The sequence below is a fragment of the Apus apus genome, chromosome 1 (genome assembly GCF_020740795.1).
Source record: "Apus apus isolate bApuApu2 chromosome 1, bApuApu2.pri.cur, whole genome shotgun sequence".
NCBI classification, from domain to species: domain Eukaryota; kingdom Metazoa; phylum Chordata; class Aves; order Apodiformes; family Apodidae; genus Apus; species Apus apus.
The window spans coordinates 182587161-182607563 of NC_067282.1; the positions used below are offsets into that span (position 1 = coordinate 182587161).

Sequence of the window (20403 nt, forward strand, 5' to 3'; positions counted from 1 at the left end):
GGTATGATGGACACTAGGTTGACTGTAGATTGTTCCCAGTCCTCAACTTTGGAAACAGCTTCTCCTAGTGGCCTCTCAGAGACTGAATGCTTACCTCAAGCAATATTGTTTTGTTGACACAGCCTTGTGAAATACTAACTGATCATGACTGACTTTTCTTTTTAACTCTAGAACATTGCTGATATTGGTGGGTTTTGCATATTTTATATTTTACAAATGTTTAAAGTTTTCAATAAGCTTTCCTCATTACAAACATAGACCACTGCTTTGGCCTGTCATGAAAAAAAATAGCATGAGAAGAGGAATGCACAGACACACACACACACATGGGATGAGAACAGTAAGGCTGCCCAAAAGAATCTGCCATAGAAAGATGAGAAATTATGATAAAAAACAAAATACCAGAAAAATACCTCAGCTAAGGCCTTACTTCAAAGCATTTATATAATAAACTACATTTCAAGGGCATAGGAAAGACAAAACCAGAACTTAAACATCCTCCTGGCTCCTAGAAACAAATTGTTTTAGAAGACTTCAGTGCTTTCTAAGAGCACTTGCTTTTAAATTCAGCAGGATGCACAATAAAATGAAAGAACAGTGACAACTTTTAAGTTAGAAAGGTAAAAGTTTGACTTCTTGTTTCTTAGTAAAAAGAAGATTAAATGGTTTAGAATTTTGACATAGACATTTTGTTATTTATTTATGACTTCAATATCCAAGTACTATAACACTCCAAATTTCCCTTAAAACACAATTTTATTAATTAAGGCTTTAGCAGAGTCCATGGTTTGTGTGAGACAAGTCTAAGAAAAACAATGATTCACATTTTCAGCTTAGAATCAGGCAGAACAGATGTCTTTTATTAACAGAAAATAAAGACAGCAAATTAACCGATCATTTTGTTGTTTATATTAACTATTCTTCAAATATTCTGACAAAAAAGGCACAATAGAGCCTTCTGCTGTATGCACTTCTCAGGCTGATCCTACATATGCTGACATGTCACACCCTCTTTTTCAGGAGCGAACGAAAAAGACCAATTCTGAAGGCCACTAAAACAGATTATGATGATAAATCCGGTTAATTTGAATGATCTTTTATGCAGTTATAGTTTAGGTATGATTAATTTATGTCCTTCTACTGAAAAGCTAAGAATGTACTAATATAATATAATTTTATCCAAAGCTAAGTGTATGTATAGGTACTAACCAGTCAAAAACAATGACAAAACAATCTATCATGTTCAGGGAAGGTGAGAGTATATAATAGCATTAGTTGTTCCTTCACTGCCTAAGATGGCAAGTATCACATTAAATATGGAGAACTTTGCTCTACTATTTTTTAATAATGTGTGATTTGTGATTAATTTTCAAGTGACAATTTTTCTGAGACTTTTCAGAAGCAGATTTGCTTTGATATGTTGAGAAATGTGCCTCTGTTAAATATTGTAGAGAAAACACATTTTATTTTAACATTATTATAGTTATTCACACTTTCCAACACAGGACAGTATCTTTCCTTAAACCAAGGTCAAGTCAATGTGGCTTCACTTGGTAACTGCAACAGTGTGAAGAACTTTGCTTCTAGCTTTGAACTCAGGAGAATTCTACTGATAACCTTCTTGTGCCTGTTTACAGCAGTAATATACAGAAAGCTCTATCACTAACTGAACAACATTAATTAAGAAAACCCCTAATATAACTACTTAAGAGATGCATCACATCAGAGGCTTGAGGTATGATGTTCATAAGTGGACCACTTAAAAAGAACACAGATCAAATCAAAGAAGGTTCACCTTCCTTTGTGCTCCACATACCTGGGAAATTATCAACTTCCAAAACTGAAGGAGGACCTGGATGGTGCAAGATGCTTGGCACAGGGCAGGACATAAAACTGAAGAGACTTAGCGGAAAAGTTCAATTCTCAGCATTGCCCAACAAGTCTCAGAAAAGCAGAAGATTATATTACTTGAGGAAAAGGGACATAAATTTCCAAGGATCAGTGAGTTTTTCCAGCTTTGAGAGAACATTACTTCTGACCTAGATGCACAAACTCAGAGAGCATAATCAATCCTAAAAGGTGTATTTCCTCATTCCATTATTCTGGGGAAATGGTGACTGATAACAATAAGTTAAAAAATGCTTTGGAGTAAGAGAAATCCACTCTCACCATTTCTATTACAGAAGACTGATAGAAAAAGAGACAAACTGCAAAACCAAAAGACTCTCATTAAGTCTCTAGATGCTGTATCAAAAAGGAAAGAATTTATAGATGTTGGGAGACTGAAAGAATATAACTTCTGATGTAAGAGACTTCCCTAAAGATCCACAGTCTAAGGGATCTCGGGCTCCCTTCTGTTGGACAGCCTTGAACAGAATAAGCAGAAGGCCCAATTGCCAATAAAAACAGTGAAAGAAGACCTTGAATCTGCTATCACTACAACACAGGCAGAACATGTGGGGTTGAAAGTGAATAGGAAACACAGCAGAAAGAGGGAACATTTTCCACTGCTTAAAACTAAAAGGTTCTACAAAATGCTGCTAGCAACTGTTTCTTGGGAATATGATCTAACAAGAAGTCTACATGCTATTCAAATAATTTTATATACAAAACTACACATATGAAAACATAACACTTCTGGGAAGACAGCAACTGCACAAACCCATTCATAACAGATGGTGATCACATGCAGACAAATAGTGAAACTACCGACTTTAAGTTCTGGAATTTTAGATAACATTTTATTAGATACAGTTTATGAAATATATAAAATGAAGGAGAAACCAGCAAGATACAGACAGTCTTACTTTAACTCTAGAGTTAATTTAGTCAGAAGATGAGGAAATATCTATTCAGAAGTTCTGCCAAAAATATTAGAAGTGACAGAGCAACTTAATGATATTATTTTCCTTATTTTTACAAAGTTCCTTGTCCCAGATTTGAAAGGGATGATTTCTCTGAACATTCTTTTATCACTTGACACAAAGCGTAAAATTGGAAGAAATGGTTCATACCACAAAACATTGAAAAATGAAAAGAAATATGTGAATGCATAGCACTCTCCACAGTTTCCATATTTTCATTTCTCTTACATGTTAACTTACTTCACTTAAAAGATATTCCTCCAAGCATAACAGAAGCAAGAAACCTACCAAAGAATCTACAGTGCAAAATGATGACAAGGATCTAAGAGGAACTCTCGGAGATGGCAAGGCTGGTGGCAGAGATATTAAATGAATTTTTTCACTGGTGTTTGCTACGAAGGAAATTAAGAAGACTCCTATGCTGGAACCCTTCTTTATTCACAGAAAAAATAAAATATAAAAAAATAATCTTTATTTCCAGCACAGAATCTGTAAAAAATTAAAGCAACTAAGAAAAAGCTTATAGAACAAATTAGAAAAATTAACAGCAGTAAGTTACCAGGGCCAGAACTGAATTACCTATGGTTGTGTGAAAGTGTTCACCAAGAACTGCCTTCCTCCTGAGAAACAGGAGGTGGTGAATGTGAGACCAGTTTAAGAAGCAGAAGTCTCCCAGGGAGGTAGGGGGAACCACAGGCCAGTAAGCTTTACATACACCCTGGAAAATTAGAAGGAACTATATGATAAGGATATTTAATGATAACATTAAAGAAAACTGGGTAAATATTATCTACTGTGAAGAAGTCTGTATGGCTTTGAAGACATAAGGCAGAGAAATCTTATCTTCTGATCTTCTATAATTTCTCTAAAGAGATCAAAAACAGATAGATGAGTGTAACCTGCCTGATACAATGTACCTGGCTTTCCAAAAACCTTTTGTTTGAGTCCTTAATCAAAACCCTTTAAGACGATTAAGTAGCCACTGAATGAGTGTGGAAGTCTTTGAGTACCTGCACAGAAGATAACTTATTAGTAGACTTTTGCACGGATCTGAGCTGACACTTTTGTTATTTTACAATATTCATAAGTGAAATGGCAAACAGGTAAGAACTAAGGTGACAGCAAATGTAAATGTAATTGTAATGACAGTTATGTGGCATAATGTGGGATTCCAAAAGGCCTTATGAAATGAAGTAACAATAAAACAGCAAGCAATGATCAAGGTAGATAAATGTAAGGAAAAAACAGCTGCTGTTCAGGACAGAGATCTTGCTGTTATGATGGGTAATTCCATGAAACCATACCTGTGTAGGAGCCATCAAAGAAGCAAATCAACATTGGAAATTACCAGAAAAAGATAAGGAATTGGCAGAAAACATCCACCCAGTTTAATCAATGCATGGTTCAATCATACTTCCTTGAATCTTAAATAGCAAAGAGACAACAGGATTTATTTTTATCTCCTCTGTCTCTTCCAATAGTAACAGAGAATGAAATGAGATGTGTCACAGTCAAGTTCAAAGAGAGTTCTTCAAGCAAGAGGAGGCTGAGTTGTGGAACTTGCTGTCAAAGGTGCTGAGGGTGCAAAGGGCTTACACAGATTCAGGGGTGCAATGAACAAGCACGTGAAACAGAGACTCACTCCACATTATTGAACAAGCATTTTATGACCTGCAAAGAGTTGAAGACTGAAAGAGCACTAAGAGGAAATACTGCATATGCTTGCCTTTCTTTTATTCCATGCAGGTTAATGCTGGAGACAGAAGACTGACTGGCTTAGAATACTGACTCCTTATGACTGTTCTTCCATGCAAACACACATGCGTTGAAGATTTCAAAATGAAGGCAGCAATAATCTATTTCTTTTCAGCTATAAACTGCTTTTTGTAGCATTACTTTCACCTTCACTTCTCATATATGAACTTCCAATAAATCAGCTTTCTTTCTGAATAGAAAAAGGTATAACCAGGGAATATGCTTGAATTTGAATTTTTCAATTCAGTCTGTAACTCAGCAGGTGGGAAGAAGTCACTTTGCACTTCATGTGATACTCACCAGCATCCATTTCAGACAAGAGAGACTGAACAGAAGTCACAGCATAAAAAGTAGATAAAAGTGAAAGTGATGGGGAAAAAAACAATAGCTCCTACCTGGACTGTTTAGACTGAAATGTCAGCATTAACGAATATCCTATGGTTCCTTGTTCTGCACTTTCACTAGAGATACACAAGTGTATGCATAACTGCAGTATAAAAAGTTCACTTGTGAACTAATTAGTTTGATGGGAATCATATAGTGGAACATTTCGGAAGAAAAACATTGTGAAGAGGAGCCAAAGGAGATGCTACTGCAAAGTTACAAAGCACCAGAAGTAGTCAAGGAAAAGGAAATAGCTGACTCAGAAACATGGATTTTTTTCTTGTTTAAACTCAGCAAGGCTATTCTTTTACTAAAGTATTTTGGATATATAGGAAGAGAATGTCTTAAGAGTGTCATCCACAAAAGCAGAAATAGCTTTTTTACATAAGCAGTTTTTTAACCCAGTGGTAATGCTCTTCCCAGCAAGAAAGGCAAGGCACAAATGAGACTTGAATTCCACAGTCTAGGACTCAGCACATTGTGTTCAACCCTGCATGAACACTTCTGTTCCCAAACTAGAACATTGGCATAAGAGACCCTCTAAATAGTAGTATGCTTGATAACTGTCAGAAATTATTATCTATATATGTATCTTTGTCTTAGGAAAGAAAGCTGGGGACTGTTCTCTGGTTCTGAGACCAGGTGGCAAGGTCTGCGCATACCGCCAACACCAGAGCTCAGTTCAGGTCTGCTCTGTTCTCCACAATGTTCCCGAAGCTATAGGGGAAACAATTTTATGTGTTTATTCCATGTATTTTGAAATGGCTGTTGTGTTACAGCCTGCAATAGCATTACAGTTGTATTTAGCAAATCAGATGTAGACATTGGTGTGCTCAGCATATGTCCTGGTATGGCCCTGGTATATTTTGCAGATTTGGTCTGAGTGCTTGAGATTCTCCTTATCTTACTATCAGAAATGAAGGTGACAACTTTATCTGGTCATTTGACTGATGTCACTAGATTGCATGCTACTCTAAAATTCATACCTGAAACTAACTCATAATTTGAACTACACATACAGCTGCATTTCTACATGCTCCTCCATCACCTGATTTCAAGATCATTTTTGATGATCTTTCTCAGGCTAGTGGAAGGTCTAGGATCTCTGTGTGAAGCAAACGTAAAATACCAATTGAATACATCATGCCCAGAGTATGCTCTCTGTCTTTGTTCTGCGGTCTTTCTAATTCTCAGCCCGACTTATAAAACTAAGATGTATAACGACAGGAATCAGCCTAGAACTTTGGCCTGTCGTGCATTGTCTGTGAAATTCTTTTCTCCCTTTTACTATTTCTTAGTGCTGCAGCAGATGAATGAGTGGCTGTATTATGTGAGTATATGTGCCTGTAATTCTCAGTGAGTGTGTCTGCTTCTGTCCTTGACTTTTCTTCTTTCTTCATGTTTCTTTTTTCTTCCTTTTTACAATATCTCCGTTCTAGTCAGACCCTCTCTGTTCAACGTTTCTTTTATTCCCAAAACACTCATAATGCTATCCAGACAATATCTGTACAGAGGGAATAGACAGAATACAAACAGAGTGCTTTACCACTGTGTAAACGATGTGCTTCCTGAGGTATCTTCATGCACTGCATGCGCTGTAGTCTTTCACTTAAATTATGAAATAAAAAGAAATGTATCTACCTTTCTTTTGAATTCTTGAAATAAGTTTGAGCAATTATCTTTGTATTTGTCTTCTTAGGTTGAAATCAGTAATAAAAAGGCTATAAACAACAAAGACTTAGATGCAGTAGGAAACATGTCAGGTTCTTTGGGAACTGACAAAGTAAGCACGCTTTTATAGAGAATAGGTTTCCAAGTGAAAGCCAGAAAATTTCCTAGCTTACCAGAATGTATGTTAAGATTCTTGGGAGTATTTCAGGCACATTCAAAAACAATTTTAATTTTGGATATTATTGTGAAGGATTACATAATCACTCAGGTCACAAATGTCCAGCTTCTGTAATCACAGGTGCGGCTTTGTCTGAGCCAATGAAGGAAATAATATCCTTTATAAGGACTATCCCTGCTTCACTGACTCGAGGATGAGTAAAATGGCCTCTGTGACTGACTGGTTTCAAGGCAACATAAGCATACATGTTGGGAATAAAACCTCTCTTTCTCCTTAGTCCTATCCAAATTCAGGTTTGGGGATTTACTGGCAGCATCACAGTAATGGGATTCTGAGTAGGTTTTCCCTAATGGCATGCTTGGATCATTTGAGAAGAGGAGATCTATTGCGTTTCCCCTTGTTATTTTTGGCATTTTAAAACTGTATTTCCTACAGCAGTCAACAAATCTAGTGTGCACAGTAGGGTACAAATGTGTCTTGTCCTATAATTTGGTAGATCGCCTGCCCCACTCTAGCACAAGGAAGACATGGATAAACTGGAGCAAGTTCAGTGGATGGCCACCATGACAGTCAGAGGCCAGAGCACTCGCTCTGAGGAATGGCTGAGGGAGCTGGGCTTGTTCATCCTGGAAGAATAGCTCCTACTTGGTGGCTGACAAGAGATAATGGATGTAACTATACTGAAATAAGACAGATTCAAACTGGTTAAAGACCTGACTGGACAAAGCCCTGAGCAACCTGATTTGACCTCACAGATCACCCTGCTTTGAGCCGGAGTTTGGTCTAGACTCCTCCTGAAGTCCCTTCCAACCTGAGCTATCCAATGATCCCATCTCCAATACCTGCTGTTCAATAGCAGAGCTAATTCCCTCAGAATTTGTAACAAGACATAGAGGAAGCAAAAGCTTCTTTTAAAGAACGTGCTAAGCACAGCAATGCAACAACTTAACTTTTTCAAAGTCTTTCACTTGTAAGTGGAAGGAAGACATCATCCCAAGGGCATCACTGTGACCAACAGCTCCTTGAACAGCCTACTTCTTTAGTAGAAAGAATTCTGGAAGTGTCTCTCCCTGGCTAGGAATCACACCACAGTCTCACTATATTTTATTTTTCTCTGTGATAGTACAGCCAGAAGAACTAACTATAGTATGATTAGTTGCCAAGTTAAAGACTGGAGAAAAAGAGTAAAATCCTCCCTTGAACTGTAAAATTGTAGAAAATGTTCACTGGAAAGAACACAACATAAAGACAGAATGCTCAAGACTGCCTTTTCAACAAGATGCTATCCTTTAGCCTTGAATCAGCCTGTCAATACAATGCCCAAGAAAACACACTGCATTAAGACAGTATGAACTGAAAGGAGATTACTTTTTAAAAATAGTAATCTGTATAGAACCTCCAATACCCATGAACTGATTTTTGTTGTGTGCAACTTCCCTACCTGGTGAAGGCAAGAGCCTATAAATCATTTTGTTTCCTCCTGCGGCTACGAATTTAAAAATATATCATTAAATTACCTGTTACCATGAACATGAGAAGCACAAAAGGCAAAACTGTAGTGGAGCAAGGTTGGATCAATGACAGAACCATTTTCTGAATGTTCAATCAATTCAGTGAGATAGCAAAGATGGCGGTGACAGCCTCTCACTCCGTAGCGGGCACAGTATTCATCTAATACGAAGACTTGACCTGGGCTAAACCAACCCTGAAAGAGAAAGGCAAAAAAACCCCACAACATTTTGAGATTTCTCTTCCCACTCACAGCTTTTAAATCAAAGCAGAGAAGCACATATTTGAATGTGCATTACATAAACTTTTTATATTGGAATGATTTATATCTGACTAATGTTGATGGCACTGGAAGCTAGATCCAACAACAGCACTCTGGCTGAACAGAGTGAATGTCAGGAAACTAGTCACAGTTCTGAGTTATCACTACTATGAAGTATATAGTTTATAAAACATGCTAATACAGCCAAAGTCTGTTCCAGATTCAATTATATGAAAACCTAATATAAAGCATCACTTTAAAAGAATTGATTTTAAAAATTCATTAATTGTCAGTGATGAGAGAACATTTATGTAATACTGAGGGACTTTGACGGGGACATAAAAATACAGTTTCTGGATGGTTAGTTCCCTGTGGCTACAACCTTGGTGTGAGAGAACCACAGTTTGACCACCTAACTCTGCTTCTTAGGTAATGTGTTCACTTTAAACAACTTTTTAATAACTAATACTTGTAAAGAGATACAAAGCCAGGTATTTTTTAAAAAGTTATCTGAGTAAGACGAGTATGATTTGACTTTAAATAATAGTTAGATATTCTTGGGCACACTGAAGGCTTACTTGGGCAGTCTTGATCAGACCAGAATGGCATAACCCTGACACAGACATCAACACAGTAGACTCCTTCCCACCACCAAAAGAGTTCTCAAGTAAACCCAGAGTGTAAAAAAAAAATAAAATAAAAATTCTTCATGTAGAAAAGTAAAACAGAAAAGCCTTGATTGCTTTGCCTCCCAATATGAAAAAAATAAATAAATAGCACAACCAGCTTTTAAAAAGCAGCAAGAAGAAAAACATAAACCTTGGGAAAACACAGACTCTGCATAGGTCTTCTAAATAAACAAACTTCTTTTTTTTGTTGTTCTTTTTTCAGTTGTGGTGCTAATTCCCTCTCATCATCCCAGCCAAGTGGTTAAGACACGTTAAGGAACACCTGGACTCAAATATACAAATGACTTGGAAAATAAAAATTATTTTGCAAGTAATGAATTTATAACATCAGCTTAGCAGCTGAAGAACAGTATTTCCCTTTTGCTTGTGAATACTTCTGATAACTCAGATGTTTAATGTTTATACAAAATATCAGCAAAAATACTATTAAATAATACTTAAAAATATGTTCACATCATATTTAAATCATCTATGCTTTAACTTTACTAAAAGACATGCATGACACAGGAATTTAAATTTTATAATCTCCCCCACTCTTTAACATATTATTTGCAAACAACACCTCGAAGTCATTTCACAAATGTTTGCTCCTGATGAATTTTTTTGAAGTCAGTGTTTCCACTGCCTTTAAAGAGCTTCAGCTGTTTGTTACAGCACCCAGAGCAGTACTCATTGTTTTAAACTAATATCCTGCCATGTCACAATGGCTCATGTAGTTTACACAGTGTTTGCTAGAAAACATGATATTCCACTGAAAGAAGAAAAAAGGAGGATTTCAACTGAATTTCTGCAATAATATGTATCCTAACCTTCGATAGACTAAACGGTGGTTATTGTGATTGATATTCTGTCGGTACATGGTCTTTGTCACTGATCTACATTTTTATGGAAAATATGACAAAATGTGGCATGCCAATGTCTAGTAGCACAAAAGGAAATAATCATTATAATTTCTTTATCTTCTCATAGGAGAAAATTGTGACAATACTAATTTTTCAAGAACTGATTACTTTAACTTCAGTCTCTGTAAGAAATTTTTTAGTATGATCATTTTCATATAATTATGAGCCTTCCTTGCCCTGGTAGAGCCCTATACCATGTATAAGTCTCAGAAACACATAACAACTATATGCTTCAAAGTATTAGAAAACTGCATATTTTTATTGTATAATTGGAAAAAAAAGATAAAAAAGGAAAGAAAAAAAAAGAACCAGCTCTCCAATACCTAGAAAAATGTAAAATTAAAGACATTGAGGTCATATAATAATTTCACAGAGAAATGTGCTTAATATTAATTCTTACACATTTTTTGTTTTATTTTTAAAATTGTATGTGTGGTTACTCTATTGAAATAAAGGGATATGTTGTTTACAAAAAAGATAGGAAATTAGCTATTTAAGGAAAAAAAAAAATCACACTTATATGTTTATATATTCTATTGATACCTTGACACTCCGATTTTTTTTCATTTAAAAATATAGTTAAATATGCAATTTATGATGAAAATGATCACCCATTCTACTTACTAAAAGCTGAATTTTAAAGAGAAGGATAAGAAACGCATCTGCTTTATGGTTGCTATAGCACTGTGCATTTCACCTAACCTCTTCTAAAAGTTCCTGATTTCAAGGTTATATTAAGTGTCTTACTATATTATTATTACAAAAAAAGATTTTGACCCCAATGCACTGTTAGAAAGCTAACCATTTTCTCTTTGAGTGCCAATTACTTTGTACAGATGTACCTTCAGGTCTCTTCTTTGATTCAGTGTGCAACCCACAGACAGAAAATGATTCCTTTAACTTTTTCTATACGTACTTACCCGGTAGTATTTTAAAAAGGAAGCAACTGTCATAAAATATTCTTTTTCCCTGGTTTTGACACTTGCAAACAAGAGTAAAAAAACCCCACCATTATCTTTATATTACATGACTAGTCAGACTAATGGAAAAAAGGAAAATAAAAAGTTATCCTTTTTTTTGCAGCTGTTGGGATGGTAAAGTGAAAAAAAATATGTGCTAAGAGACATTTTTGGTCCTTAGTAAGAGGTCATAATTTCAGACACAGTATCAGGTGAAAAAGCTTCAGGAAGTTAAGAGTTCTGACCCACACAAACCTGTTTATCAAGTGTGTATAATCTGATGTACTTCTGCAAGATTGCTGTTGGTTTCCCCTACTGAGAACAAAACCAGATACAGCCCCATCCTTAACTCCTAGTTCACAAAGCACAAAATAGAAAATGGTATGTAGGAAAGGGAAACTGCAGCTAGAAACACAGCAGCATGTTATGCCAGTATCTTATATTTTATAGTCATCTTTGAATGTGAAAAACTTTCATTTTTATACAGAGATCACATTTTACTTGTTTTTGTGTAATAATTTTACTCCTGTTTGTTATTTGCAAGTCAGATAATACATAATGCCCCTGTATCTATATTGCCTGTGGTTTTGCTTCCCTTCTGGCATTTTTTCTTCTTCACACCACAGCGGAATGAAGAATTACAAGATAGGTGAATATGTTTTTCATGAAGTGACTACACTTGTACCTTTAAATGCCTTTACAGGTGTCAGTAAATCCTGCACCAGGAGCTCTTACCATTATCAGAACCTTCTGTTTTTATTCAAACCTTCACAGAGGACATGATAAATTTCAGGTGATAAAATCAGAGACAGTTTGGGTCTCTTTGCTTTCTATTGAGTGGCACAGCAGCAGCTTGCAAGTGTATAATTTTCAAATTTGAAACCAATCAATTGGACCTTTTATTCCAACTACAACTGCAGCTATTGAATGAGGTAGGAAGAAAGGACTACTTTGTAACAACTATTTCTCACTTCTTTATATCTATCTTCCAGTCAGTACTCACCAAACAAGAATAGGAGTCATTCAATCTGTGATCCAAGGTCTGCCTCTGAAGCAGTCTAAAGAGGGAAGCATGGTCAAATTTGCAGGGATTAGCAGAAATAAACTCATCCATGCCATGTTTCTGACCACGGTCTGGATCTGTTCATACAAAGGAAAAAGAACAATACATGTGAGTGTGTGTGCAGATTTATAAACACCAGGATATATATGGTATATAAATCTCAATATATAAACTTCTGTGAAAAAATGTCAGAGAAACAAGTTACGTAAGTAGATGCTTGCAGGTGACTAACTTAATCTGAAAATAATATTACTGAATTATTTTTCTATCATAATAACAGTGTAGCAGTGGAAAAAAAAATGCTACCCCCTGAAAGATCAAGCAAAATTTAGAAAGACTACCAGCAAATACAAGAGTATGTTAAAATAATTCTTAAAGTCTGGTTTTCTGGTAGGGCTCCTCAAATATTACAATTTACAAAAGAATGTTATAAGGGGGGGGGGGGGGGGGAAAGTGTTCCGTAATTTTCTGGTCTTGTGTCACATTCCTCATAGTTTTAGTAAAATAACCAAGCAAATGTACTTCCTCCCATTGTAAAAAAAAAAAAAAAAAAAAAGAAAAAGAAGGAAGAAATAAAGAAAAGGTTTATGCATTTATTTCTTCAGATAAGAAAGAGCATCTTTACTGCAGATCAAAGTACCACTCATACAAATACTCATCATGGCTTGAAGCCTACTTCTCAAATGGCAAACTGGAGCAGAAATGAACACACTGGCTTGAGCTAGGTCATTTCCAGCCTTCTTTTTGTACTCAGCTTTTAATGAGACAAACCTTAATGTAGTAATGGCAAAGAGCTCCTTCAACCTTCCAGCAAAGAGCAGTGAAAAAGGGAGCAGCATTTTTGTGTAAATACATCGAGAAAACATACCATCCCAAATGGCACTTCACTCAAAGGCCCAAATTTATTGTTCTTCACAGATTGCATCTTTCAACGCCTTTAAACCCCGCGGGTTTATCAAAAGAGAAGCTCTAGTGATTGCTTTCATTAATGCTATGTTTTGTCAAAGTTCTCAATGTGAATTATCTATCAAGTATGGACAGAAAAAGCCTTACAGTGCCCAAAAGGACTAGTTATGTATTAGCACATTAGCTGTCTTGGATTCTATAGACTGTACTGTGGTGAACAGTCCTATCAACTTAAAAATTGACTTCCCCTTTCAATAGGGTCTTAGCTCTTTGTTCCTTTAAATTCAAACCTAGGTCTTTTTATATTCGTTACTAGAAAAGTATAGATCGAAGTGTATCCTAAATGCAATTTTGAAAACCTGCACAGTACAAACCTAAAATTTCTAAAGAAAAGGAGACAAAAGTGTATTGATTAAACCCAATTATAGAGTCAGGTTCATAATAAAACTCAATATTGATCTGTGGGCATGATGCTAACATAATCAGTCACATTTAGAAATTTAGCCCCAGATCATATTGATCCATGTCAAGTCCAACTTTCAGCTGTATTTGTGGATGGGAGAATTATTTAATTCAAGCTGAAGGATCCGCAGCATCACATCCTGGAAAGATGCAGAAACTAATTCATATCACTTGGCTTTGCATTGTCAAAGCAAGAGTCACATCCATGTGACAGATTTCACCAAGGTGGATGTAGCAAATAAACAATATGACAATACATCAATGATGTAAGGTATGAAACCATCATCCCAGAGATACAGCAGCAGATATTTTTAATGGTTTAATGATTAGTAACATATGTGATTACACAGATTATTTCTATGAGCATTAGACTAGCCTATCATTAATGAGAAACTTAGCTCACATTTTAACATAGGTACGCAAAATCCTCTCTTTCAATTAGTGCAATTTAAATGTATTTAAACACGTGAATTCAAAGATAAACAACAAATATAAATGAAACCACATTACTGAACTAAACTGTGAAGGTATCTATAGTTTCCAAAATGACCCACACACAGATAAAAGTTTTCCAAACCCAGTATGTTTAATGTGTGACTGGTTTCTAAATTTTTTGTGAGTTTTCCTTCTTACATGGGTATCTGATTTACCAAGCCATTATTTACAACAAGACAGTTCACAGAAAAGAAAAAGGGCTACAATTTCCTTCTGCCATTGGTTTCATGTACAAATTATACACAGCCAAATTTTTCTTAAATTAAGGAGCCTGTTAGTTTTTTCTCTGGTTAACCACACAAATATAAAGGATTCTGCTTTTTTTATTTCATTTTTTTTTTACAAGAAAATGTGTGTAAGTTCTGACAAGCAACTAAGTATTTTGAAGTCAGGAGGCTGGATGTGGCAAATGAAACAGATTCAAGATTCTGATACAGTCACTCAGATGATCAGAATGTGTAAATGTGACCTACTGAGTGCAACACAGCTTGTGAAAGGGGAATATGCTTTCTGCAGATCATGCTACCTGCATAATTTGGGCAAAATAAGCAAAAAAATGTATTTAAAAATATAAATACTTGTTAGATTTATTCTGCAAAAAGATCCATGACTGATCATCTTTCTAAGTGAATCAGACAGTACAAATAATGTTGTCAAAAAGTAACAGATCTTTTAGCAACAGAAAAACAACACAAAACTTACCTTTGCCAGCTGTATGCAAGCAGGAAATAATAGAAAAATAGATCTAGTGCAATACATTAGATTTTATTTTACTGTCATGATATGCATACAGGACAACTGGTAGATTGTTTTGAAACAGAACAGATTTAAAAAAAATATGAGGAATTAATAAGTGTTACATGACTGTGATTTTAAAATTATTTAACATCATATTTTTAAAAATTTTTAGAGTGATTGTGTTTTTCCATTTCCTACACAAAGGAATTTTAGATGTCCCACTGAAGCTATGGAAGACAGAAACAGTGCTATATTGTGATATATGGTTAGGAGAAAAAATATAATTCCACTTTAATTTCTTCACTTCCTCAATCACAGGAAATATTGGGAAGATACTTGGGGACAACTCTGAAGTGGTAATACTTCTGCTTTTTAATGATTAATTCTCCTCCCTTCCTAATGGAATTTGTAGTACTGCTTTCAAGTTGCCTCTAACTCAAACTCATTGTTTTGGCTGCTATTTTCATGTTACACTGCCTGTTTCAGGTTGTGTATATATTACATCTTTCAAAAACTTTTAGGCAAAAAACTACTGGGTTTTTTTGGGGTTTTTTTGGTAAAACCGTGGTACAAACTTACAAAAGCTGTTGCAGGAATTTTAGCTAATTCTTTGTGTGTCCTTTTAGACAAGGATATTAATTTTGGCAGAGTAGCATCCTGAATATACCTTCTGCCATCTTTGCAAGAAACTCACAATTTTAGTCCAGATGTAAAGGCTATAATAATCATCACATCCTCAGTGACTCGGTAGAGTGGAATGAATTAAGACTACCAAGAATTTCATGTTTATAGCACATGGTTGATTGGTTCCTTGTGATAACCAAGTCACTAGGCATCATCTCTGACCTGTTTCAGCCCAGAAGCAAATACACACTTTCTGTAGCATTTACTCTGTCCTAGGGTTAACTACAGGTACTGGCCTTGCAAAGCGGCGACCTCCTCCTTTTTGTGTCTCTCACTGACATCCCTGCTGGATTTTAAACATCATGGAAGCAATTTGTATTAACTCAGGCAGGCAGGAAAAAAAAGAGCAGATAGAGATAGAAACCCAGCATTATAGGGATGGAAAAGATTTAGAGATTGGGAGTAGCAGAGTAAGAACTATATGATTCTGATACAGAAGAGGCTGGAACTGGTTGGATGAAGATGAAGGTGCACATGGTTTTTGCAAAAGACAGTGGCAAGACATGCATTACATTCCTTCAAGTGCCACTCCATACAGATAGTGACAGCTTACATCGGCAACATTTTGACTCCTGATCATTGACCAGGACTTCCAAGTGCTACCTGCTTAGAAACACAGGCCAAAGAGACAATCTATGCCCCTAGAACCTTATCATTTCAATATCAGACAATGAAATAACAGATGTAGAGAAAGTGGCTAGCTAGCCCAAACGGCCTCACTGTCAGGCTGGGGACAGCACGCTGAGGGACTGACAGCATTTTGCTGAAGGATAGATTCAGAGAGGATGTTAAGTGATTTTTTCCATGTTTCTGAGCAGTATGGGAAAGAGCATAAAGGTGACTTACTGACTGCATAAGGTGGTGGAGGCCACTGTTAACCTTTACTCCTGAAAGGCAGATGGGGGTAGTTGGAGGCAAGAAGGAATAGGACATGAAGGGTAATGGGGGAACATGCAGGGAGGGTGGAGTTACTCCACTCTTCCAGGTGGTAAAGTGTATGATGGATATCTAAAAGAGTTAAATAATTGAACATATACATACAAACATCTCAGAACTATATTAAAATAACTGCTTTACAAGCACATTACCAATTATTCCAAACCTGAGCAATGCCACCATAAGGGTTAAGCAGTAGTATTTCTTTTGTGTATGTATTATGACACCTCTACCTTCATATTAATCTTATTCTAGTTTTCCCACAGTGTCTCTGATGTAGCCAGTTAAAGGACTGAGTGTGATACAAAGAGCATTAGAAGTAATAGGAAATTAGTAATTTATTCCCATACCATTATTCATAATACTAATCATTGATAAATCCACATAGACTGGAAATGTTAATGTTGTATTTTCATGACTAATCCCAAATAATTTCTTCATTTGGTTAATTGCCTACACTTTCTTGTTGATTACACAACAGTGACTGCTCCACCCGGATTATTTAAATGTCCAGATAACCTTCCTCCATGATGCTCTTTTGGTGAGATGGATGTTTCATTTGCAAATGTCTTCAACTTTGCTGTCATTAGATTGATGTCATGTAAAACCAATGTATGGCCAATGTATTTGATTCCCTTTGCTACTCCCTTGTTACTTAATAAATAGGATTTGATGTTTTGTACAGGGGCTTTAAACAGCATTTTTATGACAACTGTTATAATTGGTTTCTACAAAAGCTCAAATTATTTTCCTTTGCAGGCTGTATTGGTAAGCGATACCATCCCAAAAGAGAGATGAGGAAAACTATACAACTCAGATAAAATGATTCCTCACCTAACTTGGTTTTCCAGTATGTGCCACTCTCCTTTCTTCTCTGAAGGTATTTTCACAAAGACACCATATCTGAACTTATAGTGGTGTAGGATCAGAATGATGTTTGGCTTTCTGTGGCTTCATTAAGACATGACAGCCCCCTCATGTGCTGCTGTTACTCCATTGTTACGACCAAGTTATTAACAGTGCTCATCACTTCAGCAGCTTTTCTAACTGTATGAATAGATCTCCTAATACATTGTTCATTAAGGAAGGGATCGCCTCCTGCACTTTTATGTGACTCAGATGAATCTATTTTTATTGGCTGACACATTCATTTCACTGGGCAACTTCTGGCTTTGCTACAGTCATGCATCCTTAAATACTCTGTCCTTTTCATTATAGCATGCTTATTCAGAAGAATGGAACTGAAAGGCAGTCTCTGTTTCTTGATCATTGCTGACATTAGCCAGTCATTACTTTTGGTGCCACCTGATACTAAAAAAATGCAGTATTAAGTTGCTTTACCTAGAAATTAAGAAGCTGGCTAGTATTCATTTTAGAAGTCTACTTGTACAACAGTACAACAGTTGGTACCAGCGTCACACTTAAATGTGTATAGAATACCATTTTTCTTCTAGATATCCTACATGAATGATCCTAAATTGTCATACAGCATCAACAAGAAGAGATGGTACATTCAGATTGGTTAGAGGCTGGGCTTTTGGAGTACTGCAGCTGTGCACATGCAAGAGCAACATTTCCATTTTCTGCATTTGTGATAATTGCTGTAGATATCAGTCAGACCCTGGGTCTGTTACTATCATCTCTTTGTTTCTTTTCAGGAATCACAGAATCATAGAATGAATTGGGCTGGAAGGGACCCATAAAGGTCATCTAGTCCAACCCCCCTACAATAAGCAGGGACATCTCCAACTAGAATAGATTGCCCAGAGCTCCACCAAGCCTGACCTTGAAAGTCTCCAGGGATGAGGCCCCCACCACCTCTCTAGGCAACCTGTTCCAGTGATCCACCATCCTCATATTAAAGGACTTTTTTCTAATATTCAACCTAAATCAACTCTTTTCTAACTTAAAACCATTACCCCTTATCCAGCTGTTGCATGCTCTTGTGATCAGGTCTTCCCCAGCCTTCTTATAGGCTCCTTACAGCTATTGGAAGGTCGTGATAAGGTCAGGTGTTCCTGACGTGTTTGTTTTGATCCAATTCTGAGGTGACTGGATCTTGTTAACGTCATTTTAAGCACTCTTTTCTACAAGGAATTATCTTATGTGGAACAAGGCACCAAAACCTGCAGGAAATAGTCTTTTTTATACAAAAGGGGTTTCTTGCTCCTTCCTTTCTACTACTTTCTTTTATACAAAAGGAGTTCATGATTACAGGAATAATTCTACCACAGCTTACAAAAACTCTTAAAGAGTTTTGAACTCAAGAATATAGAAAACAGCAGAGGCTGTGAAAACAAAAGTGTCATTTATTGTCATGTACTCATATCACTTGATTAAAATGTTAAATATTTAATGAAATGCTTGCACTTTCACAAGTTGCCATTTTCAGCTAACAATGTAACATTAGCTTTGGAAGGTAGAATTTTGTCTATAAGGCAATAGAAAAAGGCAATGTTAGAATTTATTTCCAGCAAAAAATTAACCATAATGCATCTAGTTATGTGACATGCTATCACCTGATGCTTTAATTTATTTAATTACAGTTTTCAGTTGCTTTTCTTATCTACTGAGAAAATTTCAGGGTTACAGAAGATAATTTATAAACACAATATACAAAAAAGCATTGAAACATTTCTCCTTAAGCTGGTTTTCTCTACATCTAGCAGCTTAAAGATGGTTTGTTTTTTTTTCAAGTTATTAAAAGCTCTTTTTGTACATTTTTTCAGGATGAATAAGTTGCACTTCTTACCTTCCTAAAGGATGAGGAAGATGGGGACAGACTTTCAAGGCCTGAATATTATCAAAGGGCATTTCTTTTGGCAACATATCGTTTTTTTTACTGTTTTATGTACGTGGATGAGAGGAGCTGTGACATATGTTTAAAAAAGGTTGCATTGGCTGGAAATGGTTACATCGTGTATTAATTGAAAAATAAGATACATTAAAAAGTGGTTGACATTCTCCAGTCATAACTGTATTTCCTAACACTAAAAATTTATCAAAACAAAGAAGAAAAAAAATGGAAATTAATTTTACTTAATACATACACTAGCTCTTAGTTACTTGGAGTTATACCTTGATTAACAATAAAATACTCTCAACTTTGTACAGAAAAATTTTGGGGGGAAATAAAATTAAATTCTGAGGAAAATGAGCATATTCAAATCTGATAAAAGGTCAAATATAGAATCTTCATAGGAGTAAAACTGTGCCCCGAGAAAATCATCATAGTATTTGTAAAAGCAGGAGTCTTAGAAAATAATCTAAGACTGTATCTGTCAACTCCAGTTCTTGCAGTTTCTTAAAAATTGAGTCATTTAATTATGCTAATTTCTACCTCAAGTGAAAAAAGAAAGAATAACATTTTCCTCATGTAAGCAGAACTGAAGTTATTGCAGCAATCAGTCAAATATTGGTTCTTTCAAAATGAAACCATATTAAATCAAAGTTCACAAGTCACTCTATTGCAACGAATTCTGTACATTAATTACAAAATTCCATCATTGAAGTGTATTAAAACCAAAGGCTAACAGTAATTCCAATTCAGTCATATAATTTTGTGCAAGCTTATACATAAGCATGACAGAAAAATACATGACATTTTGAGGCTTTTGAGCTTCCTTTAAACAGTCTTTAAAATAAAACTTATTTGTAATATGGTTTCCACCTAAGAATTGTAGTCGCCCTGTCTAAAGTAGTATCAAGATACATCAGTCCTGTTTTTTAATTCTTTACCTCTCTAAGTAGTTTTGTCTCAGAAAACACAATTTCAGTTTATCCAAACTTGCAATTTTTCTTTGTACCTCTGTCTTTCTGTAACGGTCCCTGCCCTGTGGTCAGTGTTTTCTAGTTCCTTTCACGTCCATGTAAACTCTGTGTCCAAGAAGAGCAATTCCTTGTCTACTTCAGATTAGGGTCATTTATTTTGTGCTTTCTAACTGAT

At 35.7% G+C, this 20403-nt stretch overlaps 1 protein-coding gene across 11 annotated transcripts in view; it reads right to left on the minus strand.

The window, feature by feature from the left end:
- CADPS2 (calcium dependent secretion activator 2) overlaps window positions 1-20403 on the minus strand; it is a 278668-nt gene that overhangs the window by 85281 nt on the left and 172984 nt on the right. For all 11 annotated transcript variants that reach the window (XM_051609547.1, XM_051609537.1, XM_051609587.1 and 8 more), the window contains 2 exons: window positions 12177-12313; window positions 8370-8557 (listed from right to left, as the gene is read on the minus strand). In XM_051609547.1, coding sequence (XP_051465507.1) covers window positions 8370-8557; window positions 12177-12313 — 325 coding nt within the window. The remainder of the gene's footprint in view (window positions 1-8369; window positions 8558-12176; window positions 12314-20403) is intronic.